Source organism: Cylas formicarius, unplaced genomic scaffold, assembly GCF_029955315.1.
Source record: "Cylas formicarius isolate icCylForm1 unplaced genomic scaffold, icCylForm1.1 PGA_scaffold_10__41_contigs__length_53128322, whole genome shotgun sequence".
In the NCBI taxonomy this organism is placed as follows: domain Eukaryota; kingdom Metazoa; phylum Arthropoda; class Insecta; order Coleoptera; family Brentidae; genus Cylas; species Cylas formicarius.
The window spans coordinates 18,232,513-18,250,004 of NW_026844214.1; the positions used below are offsets into that span (position 1 = coordinate 18,232,513).

The window sequence follows — 17,492 nt, forward strand, 5'->3', positions numbered from 1 at the left end:
ATTTAGAATCAACAAAATTCCAACTCAAAAACAAGACCCAAGATTCTAAATATTGTTATTAAGTACATATAATATGAAGGAGTAAAATTATAAGCAGTTAAAATACTAAAAAACAATGTGTTTGTTTAATTGCGAAGTGATATCTATGAATGAGTAGAGAAACATTAATCTTGAAATATAATTTCTGCTTTTTCGGTAAGAAATACATGTGACTTTGCATGGCTAAAGGTGATTTTCCAATGCTTTTGGGAGGCCTTATGATGCGCCGCAACATTTGGTTTTGCATTGACAGATATTATTATTATTCTAGCTTCGGTTCCCCGGTGTTATATATTCGATACTATGATTGGCCAAAGCTTGATCTGTCCAAAACGTTTGGTTTTGTTTTTTTTTCTGTTTTGCTTTGAATATTTCGTCACTTATTGTAAATCTACCTTTGTGTTTTGTCGAACGTCTAACAATTTTAGGTGGGAGGAGTAAAAATCCATTTGTTTACATTAATTTTGTTTGCAAAACGTGTAAAACACCAATTATAGATTGGGTTAACTTACAAATAAATTAGTAGTAATGAAATGTATACGGGCCAGTTGCTTTAAAGTGGCGCAATATTGAGGTGTTGTTTGGTGCACTTGATCCTAAGGTTTTACCTCTTGAAAGTATGTAGGTTTTTCCCACCGGTTTTCCGTGTTCCACCACCGGTACATGAACGATCTTGTTTACAAATCAGCAAAAACAGGTACCTACTTGTGTGTATGAATCAGTATATCATATTTGTTCCAAACACGAACACCGTGTAATAAAATTCTCTAATTTCCTGGATTGTTTTATTTTTTATCGATAAAATATATTTGTAGTGTGTCAACAGAGTAAGTATAATAATATTGGTGTATACGTATCTATGTCCTTATTAGTACAACAAACTTCTATAAGAATATTTCATTCGTACAAAAAAATCTTTAAGTATTAAGTATTAAGTAAATATTATGATTATCTGTACAGTATTTTATATATGTATACATTATGTAGGGGGCAATAATGAATGCAATTAACTTTTTAGCAGTTAATTTGGATCATGTTTATCTCTATTATCTCTATTTGTACGTATCTGTAAAAGTGCAACGAGCATATTTATCAAAGTATCAAAAGTATATTTGTTAGGTATCGTTTTATCATCTGCATACCGATAGTTGGTTATCGCTTGACGGTACATTTTCTTGTTTAAGGCAGGCCAAATTGCACGAGTTAAAACTTTTGAAGAGAGGTAGATGCACCAGTCAGGGATAAATAAATTAAAAGAATAAGAATAATTAATGTAATATTATTTCATTGCGCCATTAAAAAACTCTGCAATACAGGGGCAGAGGTATCCAACTGCTGTAATATAACACTAAAGGGAAATTTAGAAATTGGAATATACGGATTATTGCTAAAAATTTTATGTTTACGACTTATTGATGTACGAAGGTCTTCAGTTTGGTAAATTGGTACGTAAGTGATCAGAAATTAGACCGGAATCGTCAATTTGGAAAACTAAGAAAAGTTCTAAATTTTATGTAATATGTTCTAATCTTATGTAATAAAGATGTTTATGCAATAACTACACCAAAAGTACTAATTAATAACTATCGGTCGATGATACTAATAATAGTGTAATTGAAAAGGCAGAATGTACATATTTTTCATATTGATTTCCTAAGAAAAATGATGTCAAAGTTTTCTGATTTTTGGAATTTGTTTTTATTTCGTTTCTAATTGTCTTTCAGAATATTTCATAAAATAGATTAAAAGATGCATCTTTCGCCAACTGTGAATCAAGCCATAAGATGTCAAACCGCTCCTCTTCTCTTACTTTGATTCAATATAGGTTTTTTACTTCAATAGCGCTTATGTCAACGCATCACGCACCTTGTATGTAAGTAGAGTAACTTTCTAATTTCATTTAAAAAGCTTAAACCATCTGCACTTCGTACAATATACTTATGTAGCAGTAAACTCACAATTGTAAGTGCTGAATCGGCAAGATTTTGCTTTTATTATGAATCGCCACGCATATTTAGAACAATGAGATTGAATCGGAGTTTGTATAAAAAAAACTTAAAATTTGTCTATATTTGAATATTTTCACTAATAAGACCTTACCAGACATATACAAAACAATTCACCATCCGAATGTTAAATACTTAGGTAGTTATTTACTATTGAGGTACATTTTATTATACACTCTATGTCCTAGGGCTAGACAAAATTATTATTATCTATTTACTTATCTGTCATGTGTTAAAAAAAAGTATTCGTGTCAAAATATACTACTTCACAGGTATGTAACCGTTGACCGAATTACTAGGCTTGGTAGGCTATGAAAGGTTTTGTTTTAATTCGTCTTAACATTAAAATTGCCTAACACTCAGATTAACTACTTTGCTCAATCCAACCAACTAATGCAAGAATAAATGTAGTTTCTAAATTGCTTACTTGGTTAATGATATTAAACTCATTAACTACATAGTTATTTTGTAAAAAAAATTACAATTACCTATTTAATAGTTTAGTTATTATCTATAATATATTAAAATTAAAACCCGCCATGGGTAAACAAAAATTAGTTCGAGTAGTTTTGGTTTTTCAATAACAGAAATGCTGTCTTTTTGAACTACCCAGAACCGCTGACAACAAACCCAAAATTAACCAACCAATTTAGTATTTTATTTTGGACTTATAAGGTACAACGCGTGCTAAACCAAATAGATAAACTTTCGTAGACTGCGTATTAAACCGACACCAACAACAAAGATTTCTGGCTAACATTGAATCCAAAATTTAGCTAACGTGGTTTATGCCAAATTAAATCAATATGAATTAATATCAAGAATTTATGTTTGGTTTTCCGATAATATGTAAATACGGAAAAAAATAAATATATTCTAGATGTAACCAGTCATTTACGGGTACGGATTTTAATTGTTGGTGCTGTTTAGTTTTGTTTCCAGAACCATGGTACTACAATGGTCACCAAAATCTCCGGATTGGCTAGGGGATCACCTACATCTTTTTTTGACAATGAAACTAGAGGATGTTAAAACTCACTCCGCTGTTGAAATAATGGAGCGGAGTGACAGTTTCCCTATTAAATTCCCAGCTCATGCAGGAAGATTGAAGGAACTTCAGAATTACGTAAGACACATCAAATATATATTAGATATAGAAAATGGTCGTATGTTTCTACGGAAAATTAACTGAGAACTGATTATTTAAGTAGTCACGCGACCTAATATTTTAAATTAAATAAAAGCTCCTATAGTAGAACTATGAAATGGCTATACAATGAAAATGAATATTCAAAAAGTTAAATGCTATAATCCATGACACTATTTGAATTTCTGCTTAATCATATTCTCAACTTTCCCTTTCAACTCGAAATTTTAGCTTCTGTGTTTAGTTCAAACATAACTAATAGCTTTTGACTTGCTTCATTGGTAAAATGAACAGGTCCCGCTATAACTGATATCAATAATCCATTGACCGGTTTTTTAATAATAGTTCCATATCCAGCAGATGTCGTTCATTTCGTTTGAATTTTCGGATATTTGAGGGCGAATTTAAATTACTTTCACTAAGGATTCTACAAGTTCAGCTGATAATCCTTTGGCACTCACCATGAGTTTGTTCTGTTGAGCAACTAAATTATCTGTATAGGTTATCAAATATAGATACTTATTATTTCATGTCATCGTCAAGCCAAACAAATATCGTCTTCACCGACAAACCGACCAACAATTTCAATTTTCAATATTGTTTATTAGAGTTGGGGCTGGTGAATTTCCTATTTGACCAGTCAAATTGGATCAAAATGTTTTAAATAACATCTTGCAATTGTAGAGTGTTATTATTCTTATTTAATAATAATATGCACTTTTAATAAATTATTATGAATTGCAGTTTACCTATAACTCTCTTCAAGGAATATCCGATTACGATACTTAGCGATTTGGGGCATTCCAATAAAAATGTCAACTCCGTTTAGTTCTCATAATATAAATAAATATAATTTTTATTATTATTATTATTATTTATTGTTTATCAGGAATTAGATTTATACAACAAGAAATCCTCATCAGACATTACATAGGCTTAAAAAAAACAAGCAACATGTGATTTCAAATACATAGATGGAAATTATAATTTTATTTTTAATCATTTCTTAGAATGGCGCTGGTCTTTAATACATTTATAATGAGATAAGCAAGATGTTTTGACCCACGTTAGTCCAGAATTTTTGAAGCGATAATACAGGTATTATTATTGGTGGTAAGTTGTTTCAAGTTGATTGGGGATGCAAGCTTGAATAAAAATTCGTGTAGTGTGAATCGACTGCAACGTTAAGATGTGCTGGAAAAACTTTTGATTTAAAACAGTCTAAGATGTCATTCTTTTGCCGCTTTAGAGTTTGGTAAATTAAGTATGGGGAACCTGTTTGAAAACTATATAAAAAATTAACTATAATCCCTAAGAAATTAACTGACTGTACATATAATTTAAAGTCCATTAGGAATTTTACGTTTCCAGTGGTTTAGAAACAGTCTGAAATTAACTTTTTATAAAACTTCTGGATGCCTCCTGCTTCGGTTTTTGTTGAGTCGAACTAGCTAACGTTTCGCCAATCATCCTGTTGGCTTCTTCAGAGATTGACTGAAACTGGCTAAAGACCTAATGTCTTCATATGGCAGCACAATTTTTTTCATTTATTTTCAAACGCCAATGAAAAATGTTTGGATCTATGCGACTTTTGAGATTTCAAATAATTTTTTCATATTATAACTAGATAAGTGTTAATTATATAAATTTACCGTAGAAGGACGTAACGACCGAGTACATTGATCGGAACATCAATTCAGTCTATCCACTAGTCCACGAAAGCGTCTTGGAACTGTTCGGAAAGTTTCTCATTTTTAAAAGGGACCACGGAAGTTCGATCGAAAAAAACTTCTACAAAGACTTGTCGCTGAGAGATTTCATAAACAGACTTCTTAAAAATCGGGCGGTAATGTTCATGGGGAAGTACGATAAATTTCTTTTGATTACTGGGGAAAGAGGATCCCACAACTGGGAAAAGATCGGTAAGTTTAGAGAATCATTTGTCATTATTATTCCTTCGATATTCCTTTATATTATGCGGCTATAACTTTGCCAATTTAGTGAGAATCGATTAACTAGGGTGATTTAGTGGTACGTCTTTTTAAGGAGCTATTGAAATTAAACTGCTATAAATCACAGAAGCCGAGTTTGATTTAGTCGAAGCCAAATTGTTAGTACGGAATTATCCAGTAATGTGGTGTTCTGTTGCCTGAATTACGAGCGTTTTCGTTAGTTTAGTTACAATCGGTTCGGAAACAGTTGATTAATTAAATCACATAAAAATCTCGTTTAAAAGTTTTGCTTTGTAGAAAGCTATTTTTGGTGAATAACCGAGTTCGTATACCAGATATTTGTTCTTGAATATGGCAACAGTTATTTCATTCATCTTACTTATTTAAAAATAATTAAAATTTAAAAAGTTTCTTCTTCTCGAAGTTTTCTTTAAACACCATGGGTCTTTCTAAAATCACATTCATTAAATAAATCTTGATTTGTTGAACTTCGAACTACGACAATAACGTTTCGAACAGATCTGTCCGTTATAAGTGTAAACTTGATTGAAAATCACAAATTAAGACGTCAACAACACGCGCTCCTACCTAACGAATAATTTAGCTAGCTGAGCCATGAAGAACGAGAGAATTGCTGAGAATTTGTTATAGGATATGAATCTGCATTGAAATTCTGGGTATTCCATTCGAAACTTCAAAGTTGTCATTGCTTTCTAGCAGACGCAATACTCGATTAACCCAAATATCTCTGAAATATTGATTTGTTTGTTTGTTCGAGTTTGTTTTGAGTGTTTGTATATTCCAGTCGGAGCAATTGTGCAGTTACGTCACGTATAGTGACTTGATAAAGGATTATCCGCATGTCTTGGCTATATATAATCTGATTGGACTTTAGCAGCTCCTAGGTAAATGTTTGACATATGCCATCAGGGATTGCTCAAGATCAATGGACGAACTTAAGCTACAAGTTTATCAGTATAGTAATTATGGTTCCGGTTAAAGTCTATTTAAACTAACTAAAAACCAAATCCAATTCCAATTGATCACAATAGAAACTAAAATACAAATAAATACAGTCTTTGTTATCAAAATGGATAAATAGATTGCAGTCTTTATAAAGTTTCTTTTTACGCTTAAACGATTTAGGCACGAATGAAGAAAAACCCCCTCAAATAATAGCCAACTGCATAAGCTATGACGAGATCAAATTGTCGGCATTCATTTACGTTAGTTCCTATACTTATTTTGTGAACAAAGGAGATAGAAAGAACAAAGCAGTTTACAGTTCGGATAGAAGCAATATCCAAGACGAGGGCGTTATCCTCGGATTGATTGGTCCCAGGTTAAAGAAAGAAAACGTGATGGACTTTCAGGAGATGGTTTTTACTCCCAAACAAAATCAGGTATGGTCGTTACGTCGTTATTAAGATCCCATTCTAAGGCATATTATTTCACTTTTCCAGGCTTCTAACGGTTATGGAAAATTATGTCAAAATACTATTCACTCACTTTTCGCGGATTATTTTGAAGAAGATAATAATGATTACAAAGAAGTTATTGAACAGAGGTATTTAATAATAATAAGCAAGGTTGACCAGATACGGTTGTAGCAAACTTGATTTGTTTACTCAGTTTGTTCATTTTTGTCACGAACTACAATCTTATGTTAATAACACACATCGGACATACTTATTTAAGCTGGTACTTGTGTAACATATGAAGTAATACACTAACAGTCGTACTTAATTAAACGTTAATATCCATAAAAATAAATGTTTCCCGAATTTGCTTTTATTAATCTAATTAATTCCTTCATACAACGCACATAGAAATCGGATATAATAATATTGTTACAACCGTACCCAACCATTATTTTAAAAATCGAAATGTCCGAACTTTGTTTTTATTCAATCCCAACTAAAATAAAAGGCATTGACTCTTTCTACCTACTTCTAGTTCTACTACTACACGTTACTGCAAAAAAAAATACATTTTTCAAACTGGAAAATTTGCGGTTCGATCCTCCTTGAATAGTTAGACTATTAATTTCACATTTCGAGCAAAAAATGGTTTTGACCATGGTATCACTCTCTCCTCTGCTGGAACACCAAACACCATAACTAGTTCTATGCTTCGATACGATGTAAGCACCAAAATTTTTGCCTATATTCTTTTGGATGGATTCGCGCTGAATTTAAGAGAATATTCAACTCTCTCTTGCTTCTGTGATGAGTGCATCTGTGCAAGAGTTGATTATTCTCATGATTTTCTATTCAGACAAACTGGACTTCTTTTTTTCTATTATATGCTTATGCCTCTTAATACAAACTTCTTTTGCGCCTTAAAATTCATTAAACTGTTAATGCTTATTTTATTTACTTCTCCCTCTAAAAAGAAAAAGAAAACCCTCAACAATTTATAACATAGATTAATTCGAATAGGCAGTTGCTTTCGAAAGAAGACAGTACCAGATATACTGACTTATCCAAGATCGGTAAGGATTATATTTTCGACAATCACATTTACCACAAGCGGCTGACCATAATATTTGACTCACTTCTGCTCGAGGCGGACTTTAGAGCCAAAGAAGTTGGCAAAAGTGCATACGTCCACGTCGTAGGATTGGGTTTAGGTGTATGGAAAATTTCTGACCACCAGGAGAAAGTGTATATGGATTGTTTTTACAGCAGAATTATGTAAGTAACGTATTTACCCTCTCTTTTAGTGTAAGTTTAGACCAAATTCAACTTTTTCTCGAATTCCGTGTTACTGGTTCACAAGGGATGTATTTGTATTATAAGCGCTTCAAAAATGTGCCAGGTATGAATGTTAATAGCAACGCAAACCGACATCAAAACTAATTTTTATTACAGCTTTCTGATGAATGAGATTACTTAATTATGTGGACACTTAACGTGAATCATCAAATTCTCAACATCAATGAATTTTCTCAATTCTGTTATCATGATCCTAAAGGCTAAAGGTGTGCTTCAGTTTCTATTAGTATTTAAGTGTAGCTTTTTCTATGCCCTCTCTAGATAAATCGATTTGTATCCTTTATCGGAACCAAACAGAATGTTTTCCTACTTTCTACTCTAAAATACCCAATTACACACTAATCGTGCGCGCACAAAGGATAACTTTAAAACATCAGCTTCATTAAACACTGTTCGGTGCTTTAGTCACGCGTTGACAGCGCAAAATGTAAAACAGTAACGTATATACCCCTAGAAAGTTCATGAATAAAGTGTTTTTTGTAAAAGTTATGTATGTTATATACTGTTTTAATGTATTTGTATTTTATATTTATAGTTATTATGTAATTGCGTTTTGTCTCCTTGTTATTCTTATGTACTTGTGTATTACTTTACTTATGTATTACTGAATTCTATTCCGAAGTCTTCTTATTTAATTTACATGCGGTTCTTATAGTTCTTATTTTCTGTATACATCATTTTGCCCTTTTTGCAGCGCCATGAAAGCCAAAATAAATAACATTAGCGACATATGTTTTTCATATTTCAAAGAACAGAATTGCGGGGGATATAAAAATGGACAAAAAATTCAGATTGCGGAACATCCTTTACAGGGAATAAAAATTCACATTTACAAGCGGGATCCTCATGAAAAACTACACGGAGAGCACGAAGGTACACATTTTAAGTTTTAATAGAAAAGTAAGCGTTCTTATCCGTTTCCAAGAGACGCGCGATCGTTTTTAATTCAATCTGAAAACGTTTTGAATTTCCAAATTTGTCAATTCCCGTTAGTGTTTTGTAGTTGCAGTTCTTGTTTTTGTATTGTATTTGTAAAATATCAAAATGTCTGATACCTGATGTTTGGATAATTTTACGGCTTATCTTATAAGTTGTGTTGTCGCTTTCGGGACCCAAGGCTATTTTTTCATAAAATGAAAGGTAGTACAAACAGAAATGTCATGGCTATTTTAGGTTTTTTGAAACAGAATAATTTGAGAAATTTTGTATTTCTAGACACGCTCTGTAGCTCGGGTTTTAGATGGAATCCAGTGGCGTAATCAGTTTTACTCTAAAACTCACAAATTGTGAAATGAAATACCAACTAAACTTTGTGTATTTTAGTCATATTATTGTATATTTATTTTATTTTATTATTATTTTTATTCTTTATTATTAATATTAGACGTCTTATGAGCTTTTGAAAAACATACGAGTTATTTACAATACAAAGCATATATCTTTAATTGTATGTTTTTTTTACGAGTAGAAATGGAAAATAGTTTTTGTCGTAACATTTCGTAATTATTATTTTAATTTCTGCCTCTTCTTTTTTCTGCTATGACTCACGTTAAATCAAAATATCGCAATCGTGAGACAATAGATATAATAGGGAAGTATTATCAGTGCGCATTTAATATTGCAGACACAAGTATATTTTGACATGTAGGTAACTTTTTGTAATAAATGATGTAATTTACGTAGAAAAAAAAGAGTTATGCTTTGTGTATGAAATAGCCCTTATCTCCCGCGTTTGTAGCTTTCGGGACTCAATGCTTTGAATCTTACAAATTTTGCTATGATATACAAACTAAACTTGTATTATATGTTTTATTAATATTAGACGCCTTATGAGCTTTTGAAAAACGTACGAAGTATGAGTAGGTCATGGAAAATATTTAAGTTGTCAACCAATCATGACATTTCGTAATTATTTTTATTTCTGCCTCCTCTTCTTTCTGCTATGACTCATGTTAACCCAGTATATGACAATCATGAGACAATGGATATAATACGGTAGTGTTATCAACGTATTAAGTACAATTTGACACTTAAGTAACTTTTGTCATCAATAATGCAATTTACGTAAAAAAAAAGGGATATGCTTTGTATGAAATAGCTGAAAAGCTTGCGTAATAAAATTATTGAACACATACAGGATATTCCATTACAAAAAAAGACAAGTTTAATAAATACATCAAATTTTGTGAGTTTCAGAAGAAAACTGAGTGCGCCACTGGATCCTACATAAAAAATCCTATCCAAACCAGTTTCCATCTTTTTGAAAAGCTTCCGCATAATTGAGCTGCAAAGGGTACCCGGCATCAAAAAATTCAAAATAGCTATAAATCTCTGTTTGTGTTATTTTTGATTTCATTAAAAAGTAGCATTGGGTCACGATAGCCGCAACGCTTTTTTGAAGATATGCCCTAAACCCAAAATGGAACACACTGTACATAATAAATATTATTTTGATCTTATAGGAAAGTTACTTGTAGTAACTTACGCTTGGGATGGCAATTCCATGCCTGGAAACGAATTTTGGGATGGGAAGTTAGGTAGCAGTGGGGATTCAGCCGCGGCATCTTCAACTCAGATCGCCGAACTGCATAATCCCCATATTCACCCTGGAGTGTGTGCCGATAATTTAAGAGTGCGTTTAGACAGTGCGTTTCGTAATTTTTCTGTTTGACTTTTTATTTTTTAGGTGATTTGCGAAGACAGCGACGAAATTCTGTCAATCGGAGAATATCAAAGGAGGATTAAAACGAAATACGTTAAAATTAATCCACTCCGAAGCTGTGACTTGCAATGCGAGCAAGAAAAATCCACAAAAAGAATCAAAGCAGAGTAGATAATTTAAAAGTGTTCCGCTTCGTTGAATTTGAATTTGTTTTTTGAAATTGTCAAGATAAAATAAAATAATGAAATAAAATGTTCTAATTTTATTAAAACTTACAAATTGTTTTTTGTTGAAATTTTACTTTGCAAAAATTATTGGTATTTTTAGTTTGATAGAATAACATTAGAAGAGAATACAATATTATATCATATATCCACATGGACAGCATATTTTAATAAATTTTGCAGCTATTTCGGCATGTATAAAAAAAAGCGATTAAATTTATACTGAAATTAATTGGATACGTTTTATGGAAATCACCGGTCCTTTGATGCCTACAAAATTTATTCTAAATTTGATTTAAACAAATTATGATAATAATTATTTGTTTTTTGAAAGTTGCACAAGCTCAGAAACAAGTCATGGTAAGCGACATCTATAATATGGACCTTTTTCGCTGTGTTATTATTTAAGTATCGGAAACGCCTGAAGTGGCTCGCAAATCTGAAGTCTTAAAGTGACACTTTGCAGACTCCTGATAAGTGCATGAGGGAATGGTCCTGGCTCTAAATTATATGATGCCATTTCATTAACACAAAATGTTTAACAAGTTTATGAAATTGCATTCTGGGCTTTAGCAAACATTATTACTAAACCGAGTCGTAACGTGTACGAAGAATCTAATCTTCTTTTAGTTGATAGATTATTTTTAAGTTTTAATTAAAAACTGATAATAAACCCTGTAGATGAGCTATTAAATTATACTATTTGCCTTTATGTTAATTATTTATTAATTAGGAAAGGATATAATGTATATCTAATAGTACAATGTATCAAATAATATCGAAATAGACTAAACGCACTCTGATATTACTCAACTTTCCATTGTCCATTAGTTTGGTTAACATTATATCTATTACATCTATGATTGGAATGGAAATGAGATAATGGTTCAGTAATACAGAATTTCCGTAACAATCTGAATAGAAACTCATAAGGAAATTGGTAAACGTGATCTTCCGTTAAGAGTCAAAAACAATGAAAGTGCACGATTTGAAAAACAGTCTGGATAAAAAAAATGTTTGCCAATCGGTAAGGCTTCTACTTTTATTGCAAAGAGTTTTTGGTAAGTTTTTGTTTCTAACAAAAAGATCGTTTTGAAATGCCTATTCTTTCAGGTCTAAGTTATTTTACGTTTAACAAAAAAATAAAAGGACCAATTACTAAAAGAGATGTGCCTTATTTTATTTTGTTCGTTATGTTATATTTGTTTTTATTTATATACAATATTAACACAAATTTTAAAAATGTGGCCGAAATGAGAACAGACCACATCTTAACGACAACGTTTTTAATTTTTTGCTCAGTAAACGTAATTTTCCAGACACTCTTTGGATTTTTAATTAGAACACAGTTAGGGGAATGGTTTAATATGTTTGACAAAGTAGACGTGGAGATAATAAGAGCGGGTAAGTTTAATTTTATGTTTATGTTTTATGAATACCCTTCTTCAAGCTTCTCAAAAATATACAACGGTATAGGTCTGTTTTAAAAACTTAAAATCTAATTCAAAACTTTGCAGTAAGCCGTGCGAAGGAATGGTATTTTACTTTATGTCATTAATAGTATCTACGACATAGCGAAAGCTTGCAGAACATCATGGGTTATAATTATCTGAAACATTTCTGGGTAGCGATTGGCTGTTAGATAAAGATAGAAAATTTAACCTGTGTTAATATACAGTCAACATTTAGACGAAGCCTGTCTGGAGGTGCAACATCACCCGTCTATCAGTATACCCATGGCGTAAGCGCTGCCGAAGTTTTAATTTGAAATGGTGCTACTTGTGCTATGTAATATTTTTTTTGAATTTCAGTTTGCAGAGGTTCCTACATACATGGATTATTATGGTAAATATCCTACTAGACGCTTATGAAGAATGACCTACGGAAAAAACCTGAAGTGTTGATTACTTATGCAAGCGAATATGAGCTGCGTATGTAAAATAGTTTTGGCCATGGGGTGTTGCCAGATATACTCGTAACGTATCAACTTTCGTTCTTTAAATGGAGCACCCTGTATATTATTACATTTTTCGATTCTGCGAAATATTCTGGAACTTTTTTATGTAACATTTACTACACCTATCTTGAACATTTTTGACGATAAAAAATACTTTTTAAGAAGTTTGGCAACAAACACCCCAATATAAAATAATAATTGTTTTCGTAACCCATGCAGCTAAACACTTAAATTTCTGGTTGAGGTTCCCAATTAAATTGCTTTATCATAATATAGTACGAGAATTAACTTACTGCGTACAGGGCGTTCACAAGATAAGGCCCAATTGGCGAGATATATAATTCCATGTTACGTGGAAACTTTAATTTTTATATTGGCACGTAAATTAGCAATTAATTTGACATTTAAAAGTACCAAAAGTACTACTTTCACTGGCTGGCAACACCGTACAACCAAAAATAATTTACATATGTAGCAGATAATCGCTTACATAAGTAACCAACATTTCATATTTTTACCATCATCAAGTCATTCCTCATAAACGTCTAATAAGACACTCGCCGTGAATAACCCTCTATATATACCTTCGATGTCTTCCGATTCCTAATCTGCATTCCTTCCTATCTCCCCATAAGTCTTCTTAACAGTCTTTTTTTCCGAAATTGCTCTTCTTCCATGAACGCTTCGTTCAGTGTATCGTCTTGAGAGATTTTCATTCCTTGATATTTGTATTGTTGCTAGTCGTAGGTCTCATTGTTGTTCTCCAATGGACATATACTCCGTCTTATCGATAGTGAATTCTAGACTCCATTTGTCATAGTCCGCATTCAGCTTGCGTGTCATGATATGATATGATATGATGATGATATCATGTCGATGACATCGAATCATCGATGTCTTGTGCAACAATAACTTGATCAGCCGCGAACGATAGTTGTATAATGCTGTATAATCGTCATCTACTGGTATTCCCATAATTTTTCATTTTCATGATAGTGTATTTTTTAAATAAATTTAAATAAATTTCAAATAGCGTCCGAGATATGCAGAAACCTTGCTAAACACCTTTTGTAAGGTTAAAGCCCGTTGTTAGCCCCTGATTTGTGGTAATTTCTCCACTCTTCTTTCATTTCATATTCAATCTCTTCATCCCACCAATATGGTTTTCATTATTTTCCGCTCTTCTTTTGGTAACCCAACACCTCTTCTGCAACTGCATGCATAAATGTCTTTATCCATTTATATTCTTCTTTTATAGTATTGAATTCTACCTGTTGTATTTTCTGGTGCATCCAAGTGTTATATAATATTCTTATAATTTCTTTTTTTTAATTGATGTTATCTTGCCTTTCAATATATAATGTTAACTCTCACAAGATGCACTTTGGACTCTTGCTTTAATGGAGATTTTTGTCTTGTTATAATACAATCAATAGTACTTTTTATGTTTCTTGTTTGTACATGTTTATGGATGTCTTGAGCTTCGCAAACTTACCATTTTCCTTTTCGCAGATTTTTGAACGAAGTTTCTTAATTGATCAGCGACCGGGTAAATTCTTTTTATATAATCGTATTCGATATCAATAATAAGCAATTATATTAAAACATACCCTAAAACCAACTACGTGTTTACAATATTTTTATTAGGTGCTTAACATAGCATGTCATATCATATTTAAATACGTTTTTTGGGTTTCCATCATAACAAATATACTAACTTCTACACAACAAATTAATGAAAAAAACTAGAAAAGTTGGCACTTTTTAAAATAAACGGCAGAAAATATCATTATATTGTATGACTTACTGCAAAATTTTGAATATGAATTATTGGGATTTTTGTCATTGTTAAAAAAATTCAAGAAATAATGACACGAAATTTCAAAGTACTTCTGGATACTTACTTGTAGTTAAGACACCTACTTACTTTATTAAAAAAAAAACAAAGAAGTTATTTATAGTATGCAATTAAGAAATATATAAAAAGATAATCGTTAGATCTATCCTTCTTTTTCGTGGAAACTGTGTTTGCTTTATATCGACTGTAAAATTGACAAATACATAATTCTAACAGTTTCCAAATTAAAGGGCTTTTGAAGAAAATGCCTCCATTATAAAGCGCCAAAAATATGACCACTTTTAGCATACATTCAACAAAATGTAACATGTTATTTTTATTTTTATTCGCTTTACGAAATCGGACATACAATTTTATTCGATCTAAAATTCTTGCATGCAATTCTTCTACCAACAAAAAATATAAGAATCTATAGAAATTTATAAGCAACCTAACAATCTCAACCGCGCCTCAGGTCTTTACCTATCACCAATATGGGAATCAGTCATCCTTCACGTCATCTCCCAACAAACAATATATATAAACAGGTACAGAGTAAAGTGCGAGCCAGTTAAGTTTGGTTATAGTAGCCTAGGGAAGTTTCTTTAAAAAATTAGCATGACAAATTTTTCAAAAAAAAAAAATAATTTTACCTTTGCTTTGTATCAAACTCAATGATTCAGTCAAGATTTGACAATCGTTTTCACTTTTTAGGCCTTAGTATCGATTACCGACAGTTCAGAAAAATCTACAGAAAGCTGATAATTATAGCGATTTGCTCTGGATTTTGTAAATCGCTATCTCATATCCTTGTTTTCCAATCTCTTTCCGTTCAATGTTTAACTGCTAACCTATCCAAAGTAATCAACATTCTAAGAAAATATTTCGTCATAGTGATGATGCTCCACGTTGATATAAGATTTTTGGAAATCAATAACGGAATGAAGCGGCTTATTTCAAAAGTCGACTCCGGCACCAAATTGGCATTGATCTTTACAGGTAACTCTCAAAACTCAACATTTTCCATTGTTTTTGAAATGCATTCTATATTTTAGAGGAGCATAGCCAGATAACAGATCGGCTTCATACATACTGTTACATTCATCGAACTTTGAGTCAGGCTGCCTGCAAGCTTAACGATATCTTCTCGATGGAATTACTATTTTCGTTGGCACTATCTCTAGTTTCTGTGTTGCATTTCTCTTATTTCCTTTATTTCGTATCGACAAAGGAAAACGGTTTCTCGAATAACACTGACATCTATTCTATCGTTTTCTGCGTGGTGTCACTTGTTGATGAAATGATTGTCGTCTTCATTGTTATTTCTAGTTATACCAACGTATGCGATACGGTAAATATATTTTCTTATTTTGCTCCATTTTGGAGTAAAGTAACAACTAAAGCGTTTGTTAATGAAGCATCTTTAAACAGTTTGAAGAGAAAGTGCGCTGCAAAACAAGATATATTAATGAGGTAGTTGAAAATTTTAGAAAAGAAATGAGTATAGCGACGTTATCAGTTCCTGAGCATTTATTACATTTACATAAACTAGTTGGAGGTTCCTTGTAAACGGTAAAAAAAAACGCTAGAGGTCTGAGAGAAAAAACAATTAATTTTGGCGATCACAACGATGTACTTCTTTCTAATAGGACAGTATATTCTCAAAGGAAGCGAAATATATATTAATGCAAGACGGAACTTCTCTCTTGCTGCAATAATTTTTTTGACACGTGTTTGAATCATTATGTTTTTATGATGGACTGTTACTTTTGTTTGGATAAATTAAAAGGGTCCTTCTTCTTCTTTTACTTCTATTGGCCCCGATAGCTAGGATCGTTCGGCCAAATTAAAAGGGTTAAGTGAAAACTTTTAATTAAATATCAAACGTGAAGAGTTTATGCACTCTTTCGAGTGAATTTGCCTTAACTTTATATACAATGAATCATTTGTATGTACCCGAGACTACTTAATAACAGTAGAAATACGAGGACTATCAATTAAGAAACGAGGTGGATTTTTTAAATAATAATAATAACAATAATAATAAAATAAAATCATTCTGAAGGAACAGAGCGTCCGAGACCGTTCAGAAGAAATTTTCAGCTGAATGTTTTGGACATCCCTTGACGTGATTTTTCCACTTCAAATAGAGAAAGGTTTAAGTCAGGGGAGTAAAGAGGCTGAGGAGCACTAGCAATGTTTTTTTCTGGCCAAAAACTCGTTTGTTCTTCAGTTCAGTTGTTCTTCATATTCAGCATGAGTTAGAAGTGTGCCACTCCATGTTCTGGCGTTTGACGTCTAGATCGTACTCAAACACCCGATTATTTTGACTGTCAGCCAAAGATTTGATCCCTTGTGTTTTCAGAACACAATAACAAAATCTTATAACCCTAATAATTGTGTACAGTTCTTTAAATTTTCAGGCGAATGAAATCACAAGTCTTTTGCACGAGCTAAGAAATAAAATTTCGAATTCTGAATTTGACGAACAAGTAAGTGATGCACAGCTGCCAAACCATCAATACACTAATTAAAATTTTAGGTCCAGATAATATGTATACAACTATTACATCAAAGATTAAAGTTCAGCGCTCGAGGATTTTTCCAAATTGATTATAGTCTCATTTATTCGGTTTGACTTATGCCAATACACTAGATGAAATTCATATACTTTCTATTTTAGATGGCAAGCCATTTGGTTAATTATTTTATCATATTGGTGCAATATGCTCAGTCGGTGCAAAATTACCTAAAGCAACAACAGCGGCAAAATAATAGAGAGTTTTAATCCATATATTTGGATAAGGAAATGTAGGTCGAGTTAAAAAATATGGCATTAATTAAAAACAACAAACGGATATGATCGCTTGCAAACGGCGTTCTTTAAACAG

General features: G+C 32.0%; 2 protein-coding genes across 8 annotated transcripts; both read left to right on the forward strand.

Annotated features, from left to right (window-relative positions):
* Nucleotides 1-389: 389 nt before the first annotated feature.
* LOC132705578 (uncharacterized) lies at nt 390-10,833 on the forward strand. 7 transcript variants are annotated; one of them, XM_060676238.1, is made up of 10 exons: nt 390-736; nt 1,764-1,912; nt 2,976-3,171; nt 4,850-5,114; nt 6,291-6,547; nt 6,608-6,711; nt 7,586-7,840; nt 8,616-8,794; nt 10,384-10,553; nt 10,608-10,833. In XM_060676238.1, exons 2-10 carry the CDS (start codon nt 1,824-1,826, stop codon nt 10,752-10,754), a joined length of 1,662 nt encoding a protein of 553 aa, XP_060532221.1. In that variant the 5' UTR covers nt 390-736; nt 1,764-1,823; the 3' UTR covers nt 10,755-10,833. The 7 variants fall into 7 exon arrangements, with proteins under 7 accessions (XP_060532221.1, XP_060532239.1, XP_060532246.1 ...); XM_060676256.1 differs by having other exon boundaries at nt 2,988-3,171; XM_060676248.1 differs by lacking the exon at nt 390-736 and adding an exon at nt 778-866.
* A 1,341-nt stretch (nt 10,834-12,174) lies between these two features.
* On the forward strand, nt 12,175-17,389 carry LOC132708351 (putative gustatory receptor 28b). The gene is made up of 6 exons (XM_060680639.1): nt 12,175-12,211; nt 15,316-15,600; nt 15,657-15,952; nt 17,025-17,093; nt 17,144-17,233; nt 17,285-17,389. The coding sequence occupies exons 1-6, from the start codon at nt 12,175-12,177 to the stop codon at nt 17,387-17,389; spliced, it is 882 nt and encodes a 293-aa protein (XP_060536622.1).
* The last annotated feature ends 103 nt before the right edge of the window (nt 17,390-17,492 follow it).